At 35.4% G+C, this 26,574-nt stretch overlaps 4 protein-coding genes and 1 pseudogene across 7 annotated transcripts in view; 4 read left to right on the forward strand and 1 right to left on the reverse strand.

The window, feature by feature from the left end:
• Positions 1-812: 812 nt before the first annotated feature.
• On the forward strand, positions 813-3,128 carry Cyp12a4_2 (probable cytochrome P450 12a4, mitochondrial). Its single transcript, XM_011190413.3, has 5 exons — positions 813-984; positions 1,313-1,710; positions 1,775-1,891; positions 1,946-2,396; positions 2,454-3,128. Exons 1-5 carry the CDS (start codon positions 886-888, stop codon positions 3,039-3,041), a joined length of 1,653 nt encoding a protein of 550 aa, XP_011188715.1. The 5' UTR covers positions 813-885; the 3' UTR covers positions 3,042-3,128.
• The window catches only part of LOC105216100 (phosphopantothenate--cysteine ligase), a 33,295-nt gene continuing 8,148 nt past the window's right edge, over positions 1,428-26,574 (reverse strand). For 2 of the 3 annotated variants that reach the window (XM_029042801.2, XM_011190407.3), the window contains exons 4-6: positions 24,473-24,658; positions 19,579-19,716; positions 13,637-17,302 (exon numbers count right to left, since the gene is read on the reverse strand). In XM_029042801.2, the coding sequence (XP_028898634.1) occupies positions 17,252-17,302; positions 19,579-19,716; positions 24,473-24,658 (375 nt within the window). In that variant the 3' untranslated portion in view covers positions 13,637-17,251. Of the gene's footprint in view, positions 13,470-13,636; positions 17,303-19,578; positions 19,717-24,472; positions 24,659-26,574 lie in introns of those variants that run through there. The other variant, XR_008470090.1, reaches the window with a different exon arrangement.
• On the forward strand, positions 4,064-6,368 carry LOC105216104 (cytochrome P450 CYP12A2). Of its 2 annotated transcripts, none has more exons than XM_011190411.3 (5): positions 4,064-4,205; positions 4,520-4,929; positions 4,988-5,104; positions 5,161-5,611; positions 5,667-6,368. In XM_011190411.3, the coding sequence occupies exons 1-5, from the start codon at positions 4,125-4,127 to the stop codon at positions 6,279-6,281; spliced, it is 1,674 nt and encodes a 557-aa protein (XP_011188713.1). In that variant the 5' UTR covers positions 4,064-4,124; the 3' UTR covers positions 6,282-6,368. The 2 variants fall into 2 exon arrangements, with proteins under 2 accessions (XP_011188713.1, XP_011188714.1); XM_011190412.3 differs by having other exon boundaries at positions 4,134-4,253.
• Positions 7,140-9,150, forward strand: LOC105216102 (probable cytochrome P450 12a5, mitochondrial; annotated as a pseudogene).
• On the forward strand, positions 10,121-12,609 carry Cyp12a4_1 (cytochrome P450 CYP12A2). Its single transcript, XM_011190410.3, has 5 exons — positions 10,121-10,251; positions 10,442-10,842; positions 11,313-11,429; positions 11,487-11,937; positions 11,995-12,609. The coding sequence occupies exons 1-5, from the start codon at positions 10,168-10,170 to the stop codon at positions 12,583-12,585; spliced, it is 1,644 nt and encodes a 547-aa protein (XP_011188712.1). The 5' UTR covers positions 10,121-10,167; the 3' UTR covers positions 12,586-12,609.

The raw sequence follows: 26,574 nt of genomic DNA on the forward strand, positions 1-26,574 counted from the left end.
GAACTCAAGAAACATACCACGCAGTGTTGTCTCAGTCATATTTTAATTTTGCATGTGAAACAACAACAGTGTTGGTATGACAGTCATAAAAAAATATGACAATATGACGATATGACGCAATATGATACCTTGTGAATACCCTAATTAATTTTTCAACATTAATGTTGTCGCCTTGAGAATAGTTCCCATTCTATATTATGCATTTATGTCAGCGCTTCTTCCAATTGTCGAAACTTGATTTATGTAATACCGATTGGCTCTTTCATCGACTTCTCGTTTGCTTCTAAAATGTCGGTCCTTTGTTGGTTCTCTTTATTTTTGGAAATAGAAAAAAGTCACACGAAGCAATATGGTAGTTGGGCATAGTTACAGAATTGTTTCTGGCAAGAATTCACGACCAAGCCAAGAAGTGTGAGCTTTTAACAAAAATCGTCCAGCTCTAACCTTAGTGGCTGCGATAGAAAAAAGAAAGCAATGAATACAGCTGAAATTTTATCGTACTCCAGGGGAATTAATATCAACATAATAAAAAAATGTTGACAATTGAACTCGTTAAACCCGTGAAATTTTACAATTCCCTTTACATGTTGAACAGACCCATATAAATTTATTAAATATTTATCGCTTTCACTACCCTTGTACCATTGCGCCCGCCCTTGTACGTTGGTTCGTCATTAATAATTTTTAACTGTTTCACCTCCGTAAATACTGATTTTAATTTAATATCCCAAAGAGCACGAATCATTGTTTGCTGATTAAGAAACTGAAGCATTTACATATATTTTTAATATGAAAACAAATATTCGGCAACAGCTCCAACAGGAATTGCAATCAGTTTGCATTCGCTTGCAGCAGCGACTGGACACAGACGGATAAGCAAAAATAATGTACGCAATACGAAGACGCGAGTGGTTGCCGGTATTCAACTGTAATGGAGTGCCACAACACATAACTGCGATAAAGCGGCTGCTGAGTAAAGAACAGGTAACAAAAACAAAATTAAATAATAATAATAAAATTCGTTGATTTTGGCGGCTATTCTTGGCGGGTTATAAAGTCCAGATATGAGAGCACAGAAGCTTCGCTTTTGGTTTCAAGTTAATATTAATTAAAATCACGAAGTGCAGCAAAGCCTATCTCAACCCATTTGGAAGCACTGCTAGCTGCATAAGTGCATGTGCACTTTACTTTGTGTTTATTTCTCATCAGCAAGTTCTGATAATGCGACGCTTGGGTGAATAACCGCCAAAAAAGGAAACCAAAAAAACTTGAGAGAAAATAATGAGCAAAATTTACAATTCATTTATTACAGACACATTATGGGCACACAACAAGTGCAAACGAACAGACGACGCTGAGTAGCGAGAGCAAAGTGTCACTCTCAGAATGGCAGAAGGCGCGTCCATTCAGTGAAATGCACCGTGAGAATGCTTTCCGTCTCTTATTTAAATTTCTGCCAGGTGGACGTTACCATAAACTGGATTCCACACAAATGCTGAGAGCGATGTTTGCCGAGCATTCGGATATTTTCATTATGCCCGGCATGATGGGACGACCCGATATAATTTTGACACAGAATCCCAATGATTTTGAGCAAATCTTTCGCAACGAAGGTGTCTGGCCGAACAGACCGAGCTCATTAACTTTGGACTATCATCGCAGCGAGTTGCGCGCTGATTTCTATCAGGGTGTTGAGGGGATTATAGCAACGTGGGTTGAAATATTAAAAACTTCTTAAAAACTTTTCTATAAAAAACACTCATAAACATTATAGACACGGCGAGAAATGGGCCACATTTCGTTCGGCTGTCAATCCGGTACTTATGCAACCCAAAAATATCCGAATTTATCTCGACAAGATGGCGCAAGTCAATCAGGAATTCATAGAGAGGTTTGCTCATCCACAAAACAAGAACAATTCATTGGTGTAACTTATTTATTTTAGAATACGCACAATACGCGATCCTCAGACACTAGAAATGCCCGACGACTTCGAAAAATGGCTACATCGTTGGACTTTAGAATCAGTCTCCATCGTCGCATTGGATCGCCAACTGGGTCTCTTGCGTGAGAATAGCGCTGTGCCGGCCGAAGTGTGGACACTTTTTCAGAGCATGTCCGAATTCTTCACGATTTCCTTCGATTTGGATTTCAAGCCATCGCCCTGGCGTTACATTGCCACACCAAAGTTCAAGCAACTCATGCGCTCACTGGATAATATACAGAATACGACACTGAAATATATCAATGCGGCCATGGAGCGTCTAGCGGAGGAGCAGCGCCAAGGCATCGTACGACCCGAGCAAGAGCAGAGTGTGCTGGAGAAATTGTTGCTGATCGATAAGAAAATTGCGACAGTTATGGCAATGGACATGCTCATGGCGGGCGTGGATACGGTATGTTCCAAAACTGGACCTTATGACAACCAAACAAACATTTCCTATTTATTATAGACCACCACAGTGATCACTGGTGTTCTACTCTGCCTGGCTAAGAATCCAGAGAAGCAACAGTTATTGCGTGAGGAAGTCATGCGCGTGCTGCCACAGCGTGATGGCAAGTTTGCCGCCGACACTCAAAGTCGCATACCTTATCTGCGTGCCTGTCTCAAGGAGGCGCTACGCATCTATCCATTAGGCACCGGCAATATACGTGTTATACCAAAAGACGTGGTATTAAGTGGTTATCAAGTGCCAAAGAATAGCTGGGTCAGTGTGGTGGCTACGAATCTACTTACGAATGACGATTATTATCCACATGCACAGCAGTTCTTGCCGGAGCGTTGGTTGCGTTCGGCGGAAACTGGCGAGGGTGCTGATTCTCTCAAACCGACTAACCCTTTCATCTATATACCTTTCGGTTTCGGTCCAAGAATGTGCGTTGGTCGGAGAATTAGTGATTTAGAACTGGAATTGGGTATTGCGCGATTTGTTAGAAACTTCCAAATCGAATTTAATTATCCAACGGAGAATGTATTCCGTACGGCGATGATTAGTTTGCCAAATGTGCCACTTAAATTTAAATTCACTGACATTGAATAGATTTTAGATTTTAAGCGATGTGTTATAAAAATTACAAAAAAAATAAAAAATAATAAATTTGCTTAAATTTGGGAATTTGATTTTGGAGGTTGTGAGCTTGTTTTCTCTAAATGTTTTTTTTTTTTTGGACGGACGCCTTAAATTGTATTACCATTGTTTCTAAGGCTGGACTACTGATGGGTTAAAATCGCTCAAGAGAATTAAGAAAAACTGGCTCGAGGCATTGAATAGCACTCGTATCCCTTTAAAGACTGTCTAGGAATATAAGCTCAAGTTAAATTCTGAAACAAGATTGGCTAAAACGGATCTCTTAGGGATACGTAGTGGTGGGAGGGAAAACATATTGGTTTATTATGGATCAGTAAAGATACTAATGAGCTCCGAGATTGTAGATTAAGCCTTGTACGATCTGTCAATTAGTTTAAAGATAATTTGAATATAATTGACAATAGAAGAATAGATGGACATTAATACAAATTAATCGAAAATGGCGGAAAAAGGACTGAGAGTTGTGATGAAACTACTACTGATTACGTAGGTTATTATATAGGCCACCACTGGTATCATCTGAAACAGGATTTCTTTTATATAGGAGAATTGCAGAGTATTTCTCAAGGGTTAAAGGTACGAAGGCAACGCATTTTTTGATTTCATAAATATTAAGTATGAACCGTCGGCACATTTATCTGTCCAATCGAGAAAAAATGTAATAAAAGTCCCAATATTTGAGAGCGGTTTCGTTCAACTTGAGAAATCTGGGTTGATCTTATGAAAATAATAACTATTATTAGGTACATTAAGGTACATCAAATTACATATTCCGCAGGCTGTCTGGCTTTGGTTATAATTAACCATACCTAAAAAAGAACGTAATATGTAGCCATAAAAGTGAGGAACCGAAATACCTGCATCGAATATTATCACGAAGTATACATACTTACAAACATTGCAATAAATATTTATATTCGGAAGATTTGCGTTTATTGCTCTTCATATATATGTACATATGTACAATGAAAGAGCTGCAATGTAAAGATTAAAGAATTTCAGTTCAAGTGAAGCAGTGATTGTGTCAAGTTTAAAATGTTTTTCGCAAAAATACAAAGTAGAGGTGGCTGCGCGATAAAGAGAGCTTCAGTTATTCGTTTGCTAGTGACAGAACAGGTGAATTTTACATATCAAGTACTACAATAGTACTTCGGCCACTATATGGTACCTACATATTTCCTCAATCACTTGGATCCATTTGAAAATGTCTTCTTTCGTGCCTTTCGAATCATCTGGCTATAATTAATGTATCATTTATAAGCAATTATTTTTATTCAAACGAAGTGAGAGAGGGAGAAGTTGTATTCTCGGTATACACGGATAACCCTCAAAGTGGCTCTCTCATAAAAAAATCCATAAAAGTCAGAAAACATAAAACTTATTAGAATCATAATATAATATCTATAATCAGTACAATTTAATTTCGACAGGAACCACTCCAACCACAGCATATCAACACCATCTCAACTACAAATCCCCCTGCAACTGCGAGCCAACAAACCGATCCCGCATTAGAATGGGAAAAAGCACGCCCATTCAGCGAACTTCCACGTGTTGGTGGACTTAAGTTGATTAGTAAATTTTTTCCGGGCGGTGCATATGCCAAATTAGATTTCAAAGACTTGGTGACAACTATGCGCAACGATTACGGACCTATTTTCATGATGACAGCCATGATGGGTCGCCCCGATATCATAGTGACGCACAATCCCGACGATTTTCCAAATATCTTTCGCAATGAAGGCATTTGGCCCAATAGACCCTTCTCGGAAACTATAGGTTATCATCGGAATAAAATGCGCGCAGATTTCTTTCAGGGCGTCGAGGGCACAATATCAACGTAAATTAGAATACATGAAAAATTAAGAATTTTAGTGACAATAAAGACGTTCTTACAGGCAAGGCGAAAAATGGAACACTTTTCGTAAGGTCGTCAATCCATTGCTTATGCAGCCGAAAAATATTGAGATGTATACCAATAAATTAGCGCAAGTGAATCAGGAATTTGTCGAGCGGTAAGTCGAGAGCGATATCATGCCATGGAATTAATATTATTGTTTGTGCCTCACAGCATACGTTTAATACGCGATCCGAAATCCTTAGAAATGCCCGCTGATTTTGAGGAATGTTTACATCGTTGGACCCTGGAATCAGTGGCTGTTGTGGCTTTAGACAAACAGCTCGGTCTGCTGCGTGAGGACAGTGAACATTATGCTGATGCTTTGAAACTCTTTGTTGCGTTAAATGAGTTTATGACACTTTCTTTGGACCTGGATTATAAACCAACACTGTGGAAGTTTATAGCCACACCAAAATTCAAACGCCTCATGCAATCAATGGATGATATACAGGCCATAACATGGAAGTATATAACCGAAGCAGTTAAGAAACTTGAAAGGGAAAGTCAACAAGGCATCGAACGACCCACACAGGAGCAGAGTATATTAGAAAAATTACTAAAGAAAGACAAGAAAATCGCAACTGTCATGGCTATGGATATGCTTATGGCGGGTGTTGATACGGTAAGAAAAAATTAGTTCCTCTCAAACTAACTAACCTCAAATAATTTGATTACAGACCACCAGTTTAACTGTTGGCGCCCTGCTCTGTTTAGCCAAGAATCCCGAAAAACAAGAGCTGTTACGCGAAGAGGTGATGCGTGTGCTGCCACAAAAAGACGGCGCTTTTATAGACGATCCACTAAAGCATGCTCCTTACTTGCGCGCTTGTCTCAAGGAATCTTTACGTGTTTACCCCGTGGCCATAGGAAATATGCGTGTGCCAGTAAATGATCTAGTACTAAGTGGTTATCAAGTGCCTAAAGGCACATACGTCAGCATGATCTTCGCTCCATTACAATCGGATGCGCGTTATTACTCACGTCCTATGGAATTTTTACCGGAACGTTGGCTCCGTTCGAACTCGGAGGTGGATGAACCACAGAAGAGAGATACAGTGGAGTGTCCGCAATCGATAAAAGTGAGCAGTCCTTTCGTTTATTTACCGTTCGGCTTCGGTCCAAGAATTTGTCTTGGTCGCCGAATAAGTGAATTGGAAGTGGGTTTGGGTATCGCAAGATTGATTAGAAATTTCAAAGTGGAATTTCATTACCCGACGGATAGGGCATTTAAAGGCATGTTAATTAATATGCCAAATATACCGTTAAAATTCAAATTTACAGATATTGATTGATCATGGATTTGGAATATAAATTATTATACAAATGTACGTACTATTCTTTCGAAAATAAAAAGTATACTTTTAATAATTCTTAATAAAGATTAACGTGAAATTTTAAAAGAGGATGGTAGACTATATACTCGTATACAAAATTAATGACTTGGCTGCCAGTCAATATGTGAATAAAGAGATGCCAGATATCCACTCCGGAGGAAATTTTTATTACAGGATAACCGTCAAGTGCGTCAGAAATCTGGGAAGGTTTATCAGATTCCAATGACTGCTTCGTTTTGTTTGAAAAGATGTGTAGCAATAATGGTTTTGCTCAACCGATTATTCTTTTCATAGACCTCGAATAGATTCTCAGTTCCCCAAAAATGGCATTTTCGCTAACTAACTAATATCAATGAGTAAATGTCAAAATTATACTCTCTACGCACTATTTCATGGTTGCATTGAGAGACAAGGAGCTTTCGAACTCAGAGCAAAAATGAACTGTAATTGACTTTAAAGCACCTTGAAAGCTTTGACTTGCTTATTATGAAATATTTTTACTGACCGAGATACTCTTGTCCGATGTCATTATCAGTGCAAAGCCAAAGTTGGCTTTGGTTTAAAGGAGAGAATCAATCAAAGTGCTTTCGAAGAAGAAGATGTGTGTCTTTTACAAAATTGTTATCTGGTATTGAGTATCAAAAGAAGCAAAATGTAGAGGCTGAGGACAATAACCCCATAAAATTCAATAAAAGTTACATATATTGTAGCTAATTAATTGCGAAATAAAAAAAAATAATAAATATCAATTTTTTACAAATTTCATGAAATATTTTATATACATACACATGTAGAAATTAGGTTCTATGGGAATGGATGCAAATACGAAAAATCAGTTTAGCTGCAGCGGCGGTCGTGTTAAGTTCAAAAAATTGGAATTTCAAAATGATTTATAAAAAAATAAATTGTTTTGCGCTCAGAGACTACGGCGGCCCCACAAAAAGCTTTACGACGATCAGCAGGCGTTTGCTGACAACAAAACAGGTCGATAAATTTATTTTTTTTTAACATTGTGTATATGTACAATGTAAGAAATAATAGTGATACAAATTATATCAACAGCTCGAGGAACCTGTCTGTCCAACACAACCAACCATTAACTTAGAGCAGTCCACAGAAGCGACGCTGGAATGGCAACAAGCACGTCCATACAACGAGGTACCTAGGGATAGCGTTTTCCGACTGTTAACAAAATTTTTACCCGGTGGTCGTTATTACAACTTAGACTCCAATGCATTGGAAATGGCAATGAAAAAGGATCATGGTGATATATTCATAGTGCCTGCTGTTTTGGGGCGGCCCAATACCGTAGTCACACACAATCCAGAAGATTTTGCGCGTGTTTTTCGCAACGAGGGCGTATTACCCATAAGACCCTTTGCGACTTTACGCTATCATCGCAATAAATTGCAAGCAGATTTCTTCAAGCAGGTCGAAGGGGTGCTAACGACGTGAGTTTGTTATTTTACTATGAAAATATTAAAATAAAATTAGATAAATTGTTTCAATTCTCGCAGACAAGGTGAGCGTTGGAGCACATTCCGCTCGGCTGTCAATCCACTGCTAATGCAACCCAAGAATGTACCAATGTACCTCGGTAAAATGGCGCAAGTGAATCAGGAATTTGTCGAAAGGTGGTCTAATAATAATTTCATATACTTAATTGATGTAATTTTATTCTCCTATTAACTTCCCCAGAATACGTTTAATACGCGATCGCGAAACTCAAGAAATGCCGAACAACTTCGAAGATTATCTGCAATGTTGGCTGCTGGAGTCGCTCTCCATCGTCACACTGGGCAAGCAACTCGGTTTGCTGCGTGAACATAGCGATAATTACGAGGATGGGCTGAAATTAATTGCCAACTTAAACACAGTATTTACACTCGCCTATGGTCTGGAGTGGAAACCCTCATTGTGGCGTCGCATTCGCACACCGAAGTTTAGACGTTTTATGCAAGCGTTAGACGATAACTCTAAAATATATAGAAGAAGCCATTAGCAGCCTGGAGACCGAAAAGCAACAGGGTATCGAGAGGTCTGAGAATGAGTTGAGCGCATTTGAAAGACTACTGAAGATCGACAAGAAAATTGCGACGGTGATGTGTATAGATCTTTTTCTCGCTGGCATTAATACGGTAAATACGTAGACCATTGATCCAACTAAACTTTCAATGAATAGTTTCAACATTTTTATTAATTTATTATGCAGAGCACCTCACTGGCGACGGCGATTTTACTTTGCCTGGCAAAGAACCCAGAAAAGCAGCAAATCTTACGCAAAGAAGTATTGCGTGTGTTGCCACAAAAAGATGGCGATTTCACAGCCGACGCGCTCAACAGCATACCATATCTACGCGCATGCATCAAGGAAGCTATACGCATCTATCCCCTATCTGTCGGTATAGTACGCATGACTCAAAGTGATCTGGTACTCAGTGGTTATCGAGTTCCAAAAGGTACTGTGGTGAATATGGTGTCGACATCTTTATACGCTAATGAAAAGTACTTTGCACGTCCACTGGAATATTTACCCGAACGTTGGCTACGCTCGGGTGCAATGAAGGAAGGCGGAGAGCACGCGTCAGCCGAAACGTGCGCGCAAGCGTTGCGTCCTAGTAATCCTTTTATATATTTACCCTTCGGTTTTGGTCCACGCGTGTGTTTGGGCCGTAGAATAAGCGAGTTGGAAATCGAATTGGGTATTGCGCGTTTGGTTCGAAATTACCAAATTGATTTTAATCATCCCATCGATAAGCCATTCAAAAGTATGTTTGTTAATATGCCAAATATACCGTTAAAATTTAAATTTACGGATATTGAATAGAGATCGTATATTCTATATTTTTGATGTTTTCATCGCTTTTTTGGTGTTTCTAATGTAGTAAATTAACAAATAAAGCTACACCTAAGAGACTAAATTTGATTTGTTAAAAATATAAATTAAGATGATATATGTATGTATTTTATTTTGTATATAAACAATTCAGAAAATGCCTCGTCCATTTCATATTGTCTTTGCACTAATTTTTATACCAAAAATATTATATTAACAAAACAAAAATTGTAAATAAAGTACGAAAGATGCCCGAAAACTAATCAAAATCTGGAATCAATAAGAAATCAATGTAGGAGACTCATATATCAACTACATGGAAAAGGGGCTAAAAATGTAGTTTTAACTGGTGGTACACGTCTTGAAACGTTTAATGAAGTTTAGAACCTTCAAAAGATTTTGCTCCTTTCAACTTTTTCGTCATTAAAAACTGGGGAGACCTATGTCAACGGCCGAGGGGAATCATCTCACCACTTTCTAATGGAATGTTCAGCCTTTGAGAGATCAAGACAAAGATTTCTTGGACCACACTTTCTTAAACAACCGCCCGGGGATATAGCTATGCAGACTAACCTGAGCTAACAGAGATTTCCTGTGTTTATCAGAATTAAGAAGATAAAGACTACACCGCGAAAAGAACTCGATATAAACTAGCTTTTGTAAGAAGTTCTTTGAGGATAAATATGTAAATATTTGGGAGTAAAATATTAAAAAGGACCCTCAAGCTGTATTGAGAGGCTCAATAAGCTTTAATACACATATTGGTTACGAACGAATGTAGAGCATTCCTCAATTTTTCTTTTACATATTTACATTGCGCAAGCATACTCTCTTCGACTACCTTATAAAAGGCATTTTCTGAGTGTTAGCCTCGATGGATTAAGCTCTTAAGAAAAATATGAAAGAAGAACGGAGTTTTTATAGGAATCAGCACGCTGTAACCAAATATCAGTTTAGTATGTCTGAAACTGTGGTAGGGTGTAGTTCAACTGAGAAGGTAATCGCAAAATGCAAGTTTACAATTTAAATTGTGTGTCACTCGGGAAAAGCGTCATTGGAGCAAACACAAGGTGTTGGTCAAAGATAAAAAATGTGAGTATAAAGCGCCGCACAAGAAAGAAGAATAAATAAACTGATATAATATGCATGTTTATATTTAAATCTGAAGAACAAAAATAAAATTTATAAAAATAAAGAAAAATAATAATAATTTGCATGGTTGAATAAACTCGACAATCATTACGAAATGTTTAACACGTGCCGTCTCTCATTATCAAAACAGCATGCGCACAAATGCACTGCCGCTGCCGACACAGCCACCAACACAACCGTGGACAAAGCAACCGATGCAATCTCGGAGTGGCAGCAAGCGCGTCCATTCAGCGAGGTGCCCAGAGATGGCGTTTTAAAATTCGTACGGCAATTGTTGCCCGGCGGCCGTTATTATAACTTGGACTCGGCGCAATTGGTGAAGGCAATGCAAAAGGATTATGGCGACATTTATATAATGCCTGGCATGTTCGGCCGTCCCGATGCCTTATATACACACAGTCCACTTGATTTTGAGCGTGTCTTCCGCAATGAGGGCGCCTGGCCAATGCGTCCAAATTCGGTGACTTTGCGTTATCATCGCAATAAGCTGCGCGCTGATTTCTATGAGAACGTCGAGGGAATACTTGCAACGTAAATATTTAGTATTTAATTCGAGGGGCGGAATGTTTCGCGGGTTTTGGTGAAAAGCGTTGAATTTGAAGAATAAGTTAATAAATAATGTTGTAAAGTAATAATAATAATATAGTCAAGAATAAGAGGAACAAAAAGTAGGAGTATAATTAGATGAATATTTTCAGTCGATTTCTGTATTTCAGTACTTCTTAATCCCTTTTCTTAACTCCATCGATGAACCAAATCGTTTGTCCCATTTGCAACAAACTCACATTAAATGCCGAACTGATATTAACTACCTATTTGAGTTTGTAAAGACCGGATTCCCTATGGACCGCCACTGAATTACTAAATTATGTGCTCAGTTCCACAGAAAGAAAGAAAATTCAAATTTAGGTCCTATAAGTACTACAGAAATCTACCCCAAACAACTTCAGACCTTTTTCAAACTAACCTATAAAAATTTACTTAATTCTTCCATCAAACAGACATGGTGAGCAATGGAGCTCATTTCGAACGGTTGTTAATCCATTGCTACTACAACCGAAGAATATTAAAATGTATATCAACAAAATGGCGCAGGTGAATCTTGAATTTGTGGAAAGGTAAATATTTAGAAAAAGAACTTTCGAACGTCCATTTATTTATTTTAACTACCACAGAATCCGTTTGATACGCGACCCCAAAACTTTGGAAATGCCAGACGACTTTAAACAGTACATCCAACGTTGGACACTGGAATCGGTGGCTCTCGTCGCACTGGACAAGCAGCTCGGCTTGCTGCGTGAAAATAGCGAAAATTTCGCTGATGCTTCTAAACTGTTCAAAGCCTTAACGGAGTGGCTCGCACTCACACTGGACTTGGAATACACACCATCGTTGTGGCGTCTTGTGGCAACACCGAAGTTTAAACGACTAATGCAAGCATTGGATGACATACAAAGTGTAACGTGGAAGCATACGACTGAGGCAATTGCTAAGCTAGAAGCGGAGCGCGAACTGGGCGTAGAACATAAAGAGAGTGAAAAAAGCATTTTGGAGAAATTACTGAAAATTGATAAGAAAATCGCTACAGTGATGGCCATGGATCTATTGCTGGGCGGTGTTGATTCGGTAATTATGGAAATTTCAAGATATTCCAAAACTTAATATTTACTGTTATTACTATAGACCACTTCACTAACGACTGCTACACTACTGTGTTTGGCCAAGAACCCCGACAAACAGGCAAAACTACGCGAAGAAGTCAGACGTATACTACCACAAAAGGATGGCGATTTCACAGCTGATACGCTTAGTAAGGTGCCATATCTGCGCGGCTGCGTGAAGGAAGCACTGCGTTTGCATCCCGTGGCTATTGGAAACATGCGTGTGCCACAAAACGACGTTGTGCTGAGCGGTTATAGAGTACCCAAGGGCACTGTGGTTAGCATGATCTACTCAACTCTACTGAAAAGTGATAAACATTATGCACGTCCATTAGAATACCTGCCGGAACGTTGGATGCGTTCGAGTAGCGATACTGTTGAAGACACTAAGTCATTGAAAGCCAGCAGTGCCTATACATTTTTGCCATTTGGTGCCGGTCCGAGAGGTTGTTTGGGTCGTCGCATTAGTTATTTAGAAATCGAATTGGGTATTGCCAGATTGGTACGAAATTTTCAAATCGAATTTCATTATCCAACAGATAATTTCTTTAAGAATATGTTGATTAGCATGCCAAATGTGCCGTTAAAATTTAAATTCATTGATATTGAGTAGGTAATTTGGAGAGGTGCCCTAAAACTCTCAAATCCTCAAACTCACTCACATATTAAAATTTAATATAAATAATATATTATACATATACATAATATAATTTAATAAATATTTCATACTCAGAAAAGTATTAAAAAATAAGTTCAAACAGTAAATCGCGCTTTATAAAATCATAGTAAAAACTGCATAAAAAAATCTTACAATTAAATAGAGAATGTTTCTGAAATAGGATATAAAAAAACCATAGAAAATTTCTGATATGATTTTCCCTGAAATTTTAACCTAAAATAATTAAATAATCCTTAAATAAAATTGTACGAGGGAGAAAGATTGGGGGTGTATAATCCATATAAAAGATTCTTCGAAGCATCTCCATGAAATTATGCTTAAGAAATACTCCTTGAGAGGATCCAAATACGGACTATACATCTAAGAACATTCGTTGTTCATGGGAACTGTTTCATGACTCTCCTTATCTCCTTAAACTTTCTCCAGCTCATCATCTCCATGAAATTATGCTTAAGAAATACTCCTTGAGAGGATCCAAATACAGACTATACATCTAAGAACGTTCGTTGTTCATGGGAACTGTTGCATGACTCTCCTTATCTCCTTAAACTTTCTCCAGCTCTATGTGCGGAATCGGCTGAGTGGGCCTTCCTCTCCCCAAAGCTTAACGTTTGCAATGCCACTTATAGCGGGATTTCTGGTACCCTGTTTATCTCTTTAGATGTTAATTCATATTAAAATAAAAATAAAAAAAAATGTTAAATAGACCCTAAAACGAAGTGTGGTGAAAATTTTTTGTAAGTCACCTCTGATTTTCAGCATTTACCAGGCGAGTAATTTACTTATATTAGATGCTTTTTGGCACCCTGTAAAAGCAGCTAAAGTATTTACTTCTGATTACACACTAAGTTTCAATAAGAATAATTTTTAACTATTTTTGAGATACAATATAGTGTACATATATACAAAAATTAATTGAATATAATATATATTAAATAAAAATTTTTTACTCGAGTCTGAGTTGAAATCAATAAACTTGTTTACATTCATTTAAAGCTCGTTTAAATCTTTATTTAATTCATATATTATTTGTCATTTTACATGCTACACTTTACAACAAAGTTACTTAGTACGCAACTAATTACATTTACTAATATTCATTTTACGAGTTTTGCCCCCCACACACGTACATACAGTTTACATACACAGTTTTACAGACATACATACAACGTGTTTTGTGTACATTTTTGTTAGCAAACAATGCCGTTACAATTTAATTACAATTTGTTGTTGGTGTATTTTTTATTTTGTATAATTTGAGTTTTTTCTCTCACTTTTACAATGATTATGTGTGTACATACATATACATATGTACATAAGTACATATATAGTAAGTCATATTTTTACGGTAAAGCTAAATTGTGTTAATTCCTTTTAATTACGATTTTGCCATAATTTAAGACCAATTCCACATATTCTCTTTAAAGAGATTTGATATTATATTCTCTTTCAATTGAGAAACGTATAAATTATGTTAAAGCATAGTGCTTTCGAAGCCAGTTTGCAGCAACAACAAATGGTCTCACATTTTCATTTACTTAGAATTTGCTTAGCAATTTTGATATGAAATACTCGTATAAATATAATACATATAAATACATTTATGGTTGTGTTGGTGTAAAAGCAGCGAGGAATCGTAGCACGAAAGATTACATCGGCAGTAAGGTATAAGCAAACTAAAGAACCACTAAATATTAATTACATAAATGCAGCTGTATAAATATATTTGAAATGAATTTCTACTTCTGTTCCTGATCACAATTTTTTATTACAAAAAATTTAAATTAATTTAAAAAAATATTAGAAGATTTTTTTAGGAACGTCATACGGCTTTAAAACAATGAGCAACTTGAAATTTCATATAAATCAAAGTCTGGCAGCACATATAAGGATAAGGAAGTGTTCAATAACTCAAATAAAACGACTGAAGACCGACAAAATTAAATTATTATCGCAAGTACTTTCGATATCGATATCAAGTTACTTTGGCTACGCTTTATACCGAAAAAATAAAAAAAATATTTGTGTACCTAATTTTTTGACTGTGACTGTATTTTTTTAGGAGATTTTTCAAAACAAATGTCAGACTGTAATTTATGAAGTTTGAAGTAATAACTATATTACCAGCAATAAATATTAATGACATAGCATTTTACATACATACAAACATGAATCAGTAGTTACCCTATATTTAATCCATTCGCCAAAACATAGTCTTACTTTAAAACACTGTTTACTTTTGATATCTAAAATAAAATTACACTGGCCTGTTGCACTTTTGATCTTCTTTTTCTACTTTTATAAGTATAAATATGTGTAAATGTGTACCTCAAAAATTTGATAAATTAAATGTAAGACTGGCTCAGAGGAATAATACCCGGGATTCAGCGAAATATATGAAAAGTTTGTTTTCTCCTCAAAATGAGTAGTCTGTGCTTTTTACAAAAATATTCGCCGCAATATGAGAAATTAAGAAGACAGTAATAATTCGGAAATCACTTTTGGGCGAGGGTTCCAACTTAATATCAGACAACAAGGATCATGAGTCAGGAGGAGAGCCTTTTAAAGCCAACAACTGAAATTGAAATAGACCAAGAAGAAGAGAATAGAAAAGTAACAAGAATCGCCAAAAGGAAGTAAAATTGTATGTCGATATGGAGATGAAGAAGGCGAGTCTTCGAACAGGGAACTCGACGCACATTTCTCTTATGCTGGAAATAAAAGCGCAGATTTCTGTATTCAGTAAAAAAATGTGTACTGACAGTTGTTGTTCTGCACCTAGCAGGCGCTAGTTAGGCAATTTTCTACTAGAAAAGCGTTTCTTAACTCAATATTATATTGATAGATTTTTAAGAGGCAATATGACCAAGAACAGCACTTTGATGTCTACATGATAATTTCCACTAGTTTTCCGTTTGTTTACTTTCGCTTGCTGTGCGAGTAACTTGTCATTTTTGACACTCTTCCTCTAGCAGTTAAGAAACACTTTTTAAACATGTAAGAACAGAATTTGTAAGACAAAACCAAAGAGCTGTGTGTAAAAAATGCTGATTCTCTTCCATCTATTTGAAACTATGAGTCCACTTGTCTCAATAAAAAGTAAATACGTGGCCAACAAATAATACTCTAATGTTTCCTTATACATTTGTACAATATAGTACTATGTATGTATGGTTAATAGGAGGTATTTTAGGGCGTCAGATATGGGTTGTATATAATATATATATATGTATGTATACTACAGATGTATGTAAAAAATATGAAAGTTACTATTAATCTTATATTGTTTCACTGTTGCATTCTTATTGTATAAAAACTATATATGTATGTACTTTAATATCTTTCTTAAGTTATTTTATTTTTATTATAAACTAATTGTGATATAATCCTCAATCGATGCAATTGCCTCAGTTGCTTTTCAAAAAACATTCCTCCACTTTTTTATTATACCATAGATATACATACAGTTGCTCACTAAATAATGTGTACACTTCGTATATTTTTTTAGAAAACGGATCTAATGAACTATTGAGCATTATAACCTAAGATATTCAAAAGTTCAAGAACTGGAATCAAATAAATTTGCAAATTAAATGAATGAAAGAGAATTTGGACGAAAATTTTTCCCAATGACTTATAAACCAAAGTCCAAATGGATATACATAGTTCCAGCCGTATTGAAAATGTACAGAAGCGATTAAGAGTTGTATTCAAATAATAACGGTAATTTTCGTTTTTTTTAATAAATATTGTTTCATTAGCCTACATTAATGTTGACGCCTTTAAAATAGTCCCCATTCGATACTACGCACTTATGCCAGGGCTGCTTTCAATCGTCGAAACACTTCTCAAACTCGATTTTTGAGAAAGTCTTTGGCTTTTTCAGCGATTTCTCGTATGCCGTCTCTCTGTTTTTAGAAATAGAAAAAAAATACACGGAGCAGTGATTATAGTGAGGGTGAACATTGTTACAGTATTGTTTTTGGTCAAGAATTCACGAACAAGCTCACACTCCAGCTTTTAACGAGCGAAAATCGACGAGCTCATCAAACACGTCTAACCTTAGCGGCTGCTACAGACAAAGTAGGCAATGAATACAGCTGAAAGTTTTATCGAACTTCAGGGGCATTTCCAACTTTGGACTCTCCATATCCGCGAATTAAAAAAAAAATATTAATACAATTCCCGTTATTTTTTTAACACACCTTATATAACCCTAATATTCTGCAAAGCATTGGCTATATGAATGAAAATGATGAAACACCAAGAGTTGACTATGGCTGCAAGATAATCTAAAACTATATGTTCAGGAGTTCAGGAGTGTCTGCTTGTGGGCAGAAGTCAAATTCAAGTTCCAAAATATTCTACCAAGGTTACAATTTTTCTCTAATAATTTTTGTAGGATCAATTCAGAGAGCAACTGTATGCACTTATATACTTAAACACAATCATTTGATAACGTTTTTGTACACACACACACATTTACCTTAAATTAATATTTACGGCCGACGCCTGGTCCTGGATTCAATAGACGACAAAAATGTGGTGTTGTCACGCGACAGTCGACCTGCATGTGACGTCTTTGCCGCAACGATTGTGGTCATTGTCGATTCGTTGATGCTCCGTTTATGTATTCACTGTGCCTTTTCACCTGCGAATGCGAATGAAAGAAATATGCACATAGTTAAACGTTTTATTATACATATATAGATATAGAAATAGTACCCTCTTTGCATATTAAAGTGAAATGATTTTATTTTACAATAAAATAATATTTGTTAGACTTTCTAAAATCTATAAATACTTTTAGTGTATAGAGAAAGAGCAAAAAAAAAGAAAGAACTAAAGTTGTATGTACCGTTAGTTCGGAGTTTTGATAAGCTTTGGACTCTTATTATAACCTTAATCTATATAAAAGCCAGCAACAGAAAACATAAGCAACATCAAAACCTTAGAATTCAACGTAGATTCTTGCCGATAAATCTAGATCTCAAGATTGACTAGACTAATAAATTAGCCTTCATGTCACTTTCAATTGTCAATATACTTTCAAAATCCGTTAACAATCAAGACAAAACTGAAACATTCCCGCTTTATATGCGGATTAAACTTCATCCCTATAAATTTCAAAAATTAAAAATATCTCTTACAAGTTTGGAAAAAAGTACACAAAAAATTTAAAATATTCTGATATTATTTATTTAAATTTATCACATATGAAATGAAATTTACATATTTTTAACGAGAACAGTGAATTCTTCAATACTTTTGCAGTAACTACAAAAGTGAGAATTCCCCTCGTGAATCACATAACAATTTCACTTTTTCTCATCATTTTTAGACTTTTTATTCGAACGTCGTAAGCGCCGTTGCGCCATTAATTGTTTCTTCATCTCATCTATAACTTGCTCGCCAAAATTAGCAGTCGGTGTGACAGTTGTGGGCATGCGAAACGGTGCCGTTGAATATAAGTAATCAAAATCATTCCAATCGCTATCACTGTCATCCGTATCTGTATCACTATCGCTGTCGCTGTCTTCCTCCTCATCGAGGCGATCCTGAAAAGCAATTATAGCGGCTAATATGGACAGCCGTTGTAGTGCGGTTAATTGTATACGTTTCGGCATCTCCGACACATCGGCGGTGTGTGTTGATAAATCGGTCTCAGCCATATCTTCAACGTCGTTGGATTCGTTTTCGTTTTCGTTGGTCTTATTAATGATTCCAGGCATTTTGTGTGTTGTATTTTTGAATTTTTCAGGACGACTTTTGCGTTGCGTTACTTGCTAGCTGAGATAGAGCGAATGTGCCGAAATGCTGACTTCCTCGGCTTTTTATCTTCGTTTGACGACCAGTAGGTAGCCGAAAGCTTGACTTGGCATTTATATTGACTTCAAAACTCGAGCAGTTTTGATTGGCGGACAGCAGCAGGTAGGCGTGCACAGGTAAGTTGCTCGCGCCTTTATTATGTGGTAATCTTTACTAAGAATACTTTTTAATCCTTTAATAACAAAGGCTACTGGGTAATGTTGCAAAATTAACTTTGACCTTTTCCCCCGTAGGAAAATTATTTATTTGGAAGTCGTTATTACGCTACTTAGCTGCAATAACTCAGCGTAACAACAATGACAAAGGAACAATGGATTTTTAAGCATCCGTTTTTTGTGCAAAAATGTCGATGGAGAGCCATTAGTAGTCGGGATTTCCAGGTAAAAATTAAAACTAGAGCAGAAATATAGACTTTTTACGTGCCATTTGCCAGCATAAATATGCTCAAGAGAATAAACATACGTAACATTTTGGAGAAACTTTTCAAGAAACCTTGAGACTCACTTGGATTGGAACACAGGTAAAATGTGTAAAATAGGCAAGAATATTCGGTGAACTCATTGACATATTTCCAATAACCTAGCTTGATCTTCCGAAAATATATCGAAATACTTCTAAGTCTCCAGAATATATATTTTTTTTTTATTTTAGTGCCCCCATTCAGCTGCAGCCTCTATAAAAATATAATAACAATAGCGAGTGCGTGACGACCAAAATCATAAATGAGTCCTTGAAAGAAATTACTAGTCCTTTCGAAAATATACTGAAGACACAAACCTAAGCTCTATGCACATTTCGATTCTCTATTGTTTTTCTTTACGCCATCAATATAATCCCACCAATTTTTAATGTCTTTAACTTAACGTGAAACATTATGTTAACTTAAAAGCACTGCAATCAAAAGGTCGTACCATTAACCTCACTTTTTTCTACGAAATCCACAATAAACACAAAATATAGATGCAATAAAATACAATGAAGCAAAAAAAAAATAATAAATATATACCAGTATATTCGTGAAAAGGAAACAGTCAATTAGTGTGTAGCAATTGAATACGGCTGCGTAATTAAATAAATTAACTGGTGAATAGTACTTACGAGATCGGCAACAATCGGCTCCTCAATTTCGAGTCCTTGCAGCGCTTGCTCTCTGCTCAGATGCACTTCGTACGACATGGTTGGCGTAACAAAAACGACGCGATGTTTACGTGTTTGTAGAATATTCGCAATAACCATCTGTGGGGGAGGAGAGAAAAATGTATATAGTAAAATGTATAAATGAATACAACAAAATGGAAAAAGGTGAAAATAGTGGGCCAAAAAGGAAATTATGAAACAACGCCTAAGTGGTTAAGTGTACTTATTTAGTTTGCGACATGCGCATAAATATTGTATAAGAGCGCAGACAGTTGTTTTAAGGCAATACTGCAGGAGGAAATCAACATTAGGGTGGGACAGTTTGTAAAAAAAAAAAAACAATTTTACGAGGAATTGAGGAGTAGGATCTGCCAGGTTTTAATAAAAAAGTTTGTAATAAAAAAACAGTTTTACTAATAATTGAGTATTGCGTTCAGCCAGTTTGTAAGAAAATAATAATTTTATGAAGTATTGAGTATTAGGCTGCGTTAGTTTGTAAAAAAGAGTATTAGGGTGGGAGTATAAGAATTGAGAATTAGGGTGTGGCAGTTGTAGTTGTTGTAACATATTTTTCGAACTATTTTCTATTCTATTCGTATTTCTAAATAATAATACAGTATACTCTCGAAAAGTAAATTCTCAGAAAGTAAATAATCGCGGAAAAGTTAATCACCTTTAAGATTACACATGCTCCTCGAAAAAGTAATTTTTTTTTATTTACTTTTCAGAGAGTGTGATAAAAAATTCGAAACGAAGCAAACAGCGTTTTTTACGATGTTGTAAAAACACTTACTCTCTTGTTTATCGCGTCTTTTTAGTAAACAAACTCTCCTACTTGATCCACTGGTTTAAAAATGAAAACGATGCAAATCAGGTGTCAGACTTTTTGAATTGTCGTACAAAAATGGTCAGAAAATATATTGCAAAAGAAAAAAAAAACAAAAGAATATTCAAGATTTTTTCTCTTCATAGTAAATACATATGTATGTATGTAAATGTAAATATGTTTTTCATGTAAATCCATATGTTTTATTGAAGCAAATAAATGAATGAATTTTTTATGTTTAAAAATGCATTTAATATTATAAAAACAGATAATTTATGTATATATTTGGAAAAGTAAATTATTCGAAAAAGTAAATTACCCAAAATACCAATCGATTTACTTTTCGAGAGTATACTGTACTATTTTAGGACATTAGCTCATACAGTTGTTATGAAAATAATAGGAGTGCTATTGCAGACTTCTTTTCGTTGTAGTAATTATATTATTCGTTTTTTGTGGGTTATGGTTGAGTGCAAATTATGAAGTACCGTTATTTTTGCCTACAACTTTTTTATAATTATTTTTGCCTTAAGCACCTTAAAAATGGTGGAATATCTTGTGATCAGATGGATTCAAAATTGTTTTGTCTGGTGGAAAAATTTCTCGTTTGTATCTAAGAAGACCACCCAAAACCGAATTTAATTCATTACAGAAAGACAGTTGCAAGGGTGTGTGTTGTTTTTCCTACTACGGCGTAGGGCCAATACACTGGGTTACAGATATCATGGAAGGTCCTGTTTATGTCATAATTATGAAGGAATTCTTTCTGACCTGTGCCAGTGATTGAAATGCGATTGGTTTGGGTGTTCTAGCTAGATAAAGAACCGAAGAATACAAACAAAGTGAAAAAAGTGGTTCGCTGATAAAGCTACATATATGAAGGTTTGAATGCTTTTCCCAGTCTCTTGATCTCAATGCGATCGAAAATTTATGGACAAACATACAAAATGTAGACGCTGATGAGGTTCCCAGATTCGGGAGACGGTAAAAGCAGTTTGGAGCTCATAGTGCCGAAATCGAAATTTTTTTCAACCATCCTAATAGCTATATTTACATAGTTATATATAAATTTGCGGCACGAAAGCGAAATAGAATGCTAAATACTACGCACATCCATACAGAATTTATTGTATTTGTGAGCCATGCCGCAGGGTTTTGCATGCCACACGTGATTGTGACAGTTTTAGAAAAAAAAGAATGAGTAGAATATAGATATGTATGCAAGTAGTGAAAAAATATTAATTTTCATACAAATACACACACACTCACACACATACCGACAAAATGAAGGTCAGCAATGCAAAACAGGTAAATAGTAAAAAATAGCTACGACTGTAGGTGCGAGTGTGTGAGTGTAGTAGTTAGTATTGTAAATAAAGGTGCACAGCGATGTTTGGCATTGAAAACGCACTGTGAACTGTGTGACAATTTCAGAATAAAAACATTTGCTACGCTTTTCACCGGCAGCATTATTGTTGGCGTGCACGAAACTTAACCTTAGCAACTGTCATAAACTAATGTCTGATATATTAATTTTCGACGATTTTTCTGTACTCCCTTGACAATTAAGCCATTATCTACGAGTATAACAAGACAGCGAGTGTTCACGGTGTGTTGCAAGCAACTATTTATGTTTTGTATTTATGTTTGCTAAATGGAGGGCGGTTCAGCCACGGCCGTAACATTATCATTGTATTGGCTATTCGTTAATAACAGAAAAACATGATTTTGCCCCCCACAACACAAATAGGTAAACAATTTCAACGTTAATGTGTAGCTACCACGCCTTAGAGGCTGGCACTTTTGGTGAAGATGCATTAACATGAAATGTTTAAGAGAAAGGAGAGACATTGGAATACTGACAATAAGCGGTGACACTGAAACCAGTTATAAAATGTTTTGTTGTTGTAGCAACATAAAATATAAATCGTTTTAGACAATAAGAAAATACAAATAGTAAATAGTTTTATGGAACGCTGCTGACAGTACAGTCTCTGGTGGGATATTATTCTGGTCACATTGCTACGTGACATACAGCGCTCTGAGTGACGGAAATTATATTTTTTTTTAAATTTTAACAAAATTTTTGGTTAAAAAAAATGTTGAAAAAATCAGCTGACATCAAAAATCCTTGTTTTCGACCGCACTCCGAAGATCATAAACGCAATGGACGCCTAAAAGACGGAGGAAAGTTTAAAAAAAAAGTTCGATGAAACGGTGATCGTTACAGCTAAGGCCTATTAAGAAGCAGAAGAGCAGTCGTACTACAAAAGAAATAAAACAATTCAGTTTGTGAGAGTTTTGGACGACATCTGGTTGCAGCATATCAAAATGAAATTTGAGACATCTTCAGAAGACATCAATGGATTTAAGTGGATCCCATTTCCTCATTTTTTCTCTACGTTTCGATTGGCGGGAGTATAATTTTTCACATTTTCCCCTTTAAAATAGCAGAGATTTAATTTAGATTAAAATTTGAAAACTTTTGAAAATTTCAAAATTTGAAAAAAAAAAAAAAATTAATTAAATAGAACAATATATTCAAAATCAAAGTGTATTCAAAGTGTTGAATACACTTTGTTTAAAATATTATTCAAATCGATCCGAGTACAATTCTAAGAGATAGGTACCTTGAAAAATCTATCCATCAGGCCACATCAGTTTGAATGTAAAACTTTAATCGCGTTTATCTAAAATTTAAATTTTTGAAGTCTGTGGATCCATCGATTTGGCATACTTCTTTGAAATAACATTATCAAGTTATTGAACGAAGGATTTTTATTTTTTATTACTTTATTACTACAAGAAAACTAGTTTTTTGTTCAAAATCTTTCAAAAATTCAAATTTCAATATTTTCTCTTTTTCTTTTTGCATTAACTGGATTTATTCATGTCATTTCGATATATTTTTGATTTTTAGATTTTGGATTAACTAATAATGACCAATTATGTCCATCACTAGAGCATTTATTTGAGACGTCAAGAGAGATGAGGCACCAACGGCTGAGTTTTCGGATTAAAAAAAAAAAATACCAAATACTGTTTAAATATGTACCTTTGATATGCTGAATTCTTTGAATGTTTAAAAAAAATGTAAAAATAACCTCTTTTTCAACTTTTGAAACTCACCTAACCTATCAAGTTCTGTAAATATAATATTATAATATGAACTTCTGAATTTTAAGTCTGGTCCACCATGGGATTACGCGACCTCATTATCTACTTAAGTGATTTCTGAGCGGGCGTCATTAATTTCTTTTACGATATTATTACACCGGGAATACCCTAAATTCCAAGGAGCGGCATGGATCTCTAGCAGATGTTATTTAATAAACTAACAAATTAAACTAACCTTAAAACGACTGTCACCATGACCAAGCAATTTCTATTTTATCAAGGTTTATAGATTCGAATTCAGTGCCACACTTATAATAGCACTTTATAATTACGAAAAAATCATAAATATGACAGGCAATGCAAATTAACTGTTTTAAAACCGAGTGTACTATGTCCACATGCCATAAAATTCCCATCGTTAACAACATTACACACATATGTATATTTAACTGCATTCACTTATGAACGAACAACTATGAGTATTAATAAACTAACTGCACAACGATCGAAGGCTTGTGGTTTGTGCCTTTAGTTGGCATGTCAGTCTATTTGGTTGTCGTGCTGCCACCGACCATTGTCATTACCAACAGGCCACCGGGCCAACAGAGTTCAGGCCACAAATGCAAATATTGATATTTTAAATTGCACAACACGTCTTCTAGTGTATTTGCTTTTTTGTTTTGTTTTTTTGTATTATTTTTATTGTGTTGGGTGTGTCAACGGTGTGTTTGAACGGGGGTTAATTCATAAAGGCAGCTATAGCAAAATGCAAATGACTGAAGTTGAAGGGCCATACGTAGTAACAAGAAGGCAAACACAAAAGCATGTCAATATGATTTGCCTATAACGGTGTACATATATACATATTTACTTGGTCACATATTCATAATCGTCAAGTCCACGTGTACTCACCTTATGATTGTACTTGTATAGACTATCGCGCGCCTTGGTAATCAATAAATTCTCGTCTGTTTCCAGCTTGAATGAGACAACAAATGCATGTGGCACCCAGAGACTTGCCAATGGCGCTAGCATTTTTGGCACCAACTGCAACGAGATTGTCGGTGCACCTTGACCGGACTGTATTTTGTGTGTAGGCTGTAAATGTAAATCAAAATAATGATAGATTAATATGACAAGTAGTGAAAAGGGATTTACAGCTTACAGATTATATACTAGCATTGATTACAATAATAATTATGAATATTAAGAGATGAGAAATGGCAAAATGCATATGGAAATGTATTGTGAAAATGAAAATAGGGTTTCAGTTGTACTTTGCTTTGATGAAGCTATTTTGTTGCTACAAAACACTTGGTTTGATTCTCTGCAGTGGAGCATTTACACACCTAACCTATGTTTACTTTTTTTCAAAACAAATCTCAAGCAAAACAAAACAAAAATTCATTTTCGCGATTTACAGCTCACATACTAACTGGCAGCAGCAGCAGCAAAAAAATTCCCATAAATTCAGTGTTGTCAATTTTCTGTTACGGATGACTGATTAACCGATGAATTTGGAATGATTGATCGATTTGTAAATTGTTGTGATTTTTCTTTTATATGAGTATGTAATTCTCAATGCGACGATTTTATGTGAAATCTTTCTTTAACTAATTTTTCAAGTGAACCTTTGTGATATATTAACAGTTATTCTTTTTTTGGGGTGGAGACGAATTTGTTAAATAAGAAAACATTAAAATAAATATTGTCCAACCGTTCTTGAGTTATAAGTCGTGTAACTATTCTGGTTTTATTTTATTACTAGCTGACTCCGCAGTCGTTGCACTGCGTGAAATTATTTGTTTTGAAAAAAAGTTGAATTTGTATAGTGTTGGAAAACATTTATTTGCGATTTTTCTAAATTTTTTTTTCAATGTAACTCAGCTTAATAAACAACATTTTTTGTTTTCTGTTCCGGTGCATAAATGTACAGAGAAGCTGATTTTTCAAATCGTGAATGAAATTTATGCCACACACCTCCAGCGACTGTCTTTGAGACCTGTTGATTGTCATCCCAAATGCAAGTCTCATTGGAAATTGAATACGTTTGAACTGAAATGGCAAATCGTTGGAACTCAAAGAAATTCGTGGAATCTGCCCCCCTTGTAAGTCCCTTTAAAAAATTCTTGCAACTATTACATTATTCGATAGCTGCTTGAAGATTGCAAAGCATAATAAATGACAAAGCATTATAATGACAAAGAATTTAGAAATTTCACTGCAATTCCAGTAGATGCGAGAGCCAACGTAATGCCATTTTGAGATCGTATTGTTGCCAAAATCCCGTTTTTTACACATTTACCACTGTTTCTTCGCTTCTATTGGTCGTGATGCTATATAGCCTATAGCCTTCCTCGATAAATGGACTATCCAACACAAAAAGAATTATTCAATTCGAACCAGTAGTTTCGGAGATTAGCGCGTTCAAACAAACAAACAAACAAACTCTTCAGCTTTATAATATTAGTATAGATAATTATCTAACAAAAAATTTTTGGTTGTTATTACTTTTTTATAAAAAATGTACAGCTTTTTTTGGGTAAAACTTCATTAAAGTCTGCTTGAATGTATCTAAAGCTAGGTATATAATTACTTAATATGCAGATTAAGATAACGTAGATTCCCTCGATGAGCTGCTTCTGAAGATTGCACCAAAAATTTCATTCAAAATATTTTTATACTAAAATACATGCTTAATAAAGGATACCAGAGAGAAAATATATTCCTCTATCTTTACTCCCATAATAAGTTATCAAAGTTAGGAATTAGACTGGCCTAACCCCTTAAGATGTTATATGGGTTTTGTCGGGCAAAAAAAGGCCTGTTTTCAATATTTCTTTTCTATATAAAAAATATTTATTTAATTCAAAATTGTTTCTGTCTTATAGATTAATATTTAAAGAATAATTTTTGAAATTTTCAAAAATAAATTAAAACTCCTTCATTGTGACGTCATTTCCGGTGATCCCTCGGAAAAAAGGTGCGCCCAACATCACTCCTTACAGGATCAT

Source organism: Zeugodacus cucurbitae, chromosome 2 (genome assembly GCF_028554725.1).
Source record: "Zeugodacus cucurbitae isolate PBARC_wt_2022May chromosome 2, idZeuCucr1.2, whole genome shotgun sequence".
NCBI classification, from domain to species: Eukaryota; Metazoa; Arthropoda; class Insecta; order Diptera; family Tephritidae; genus Zeugodacus; species Zeugodacus cucurbitae.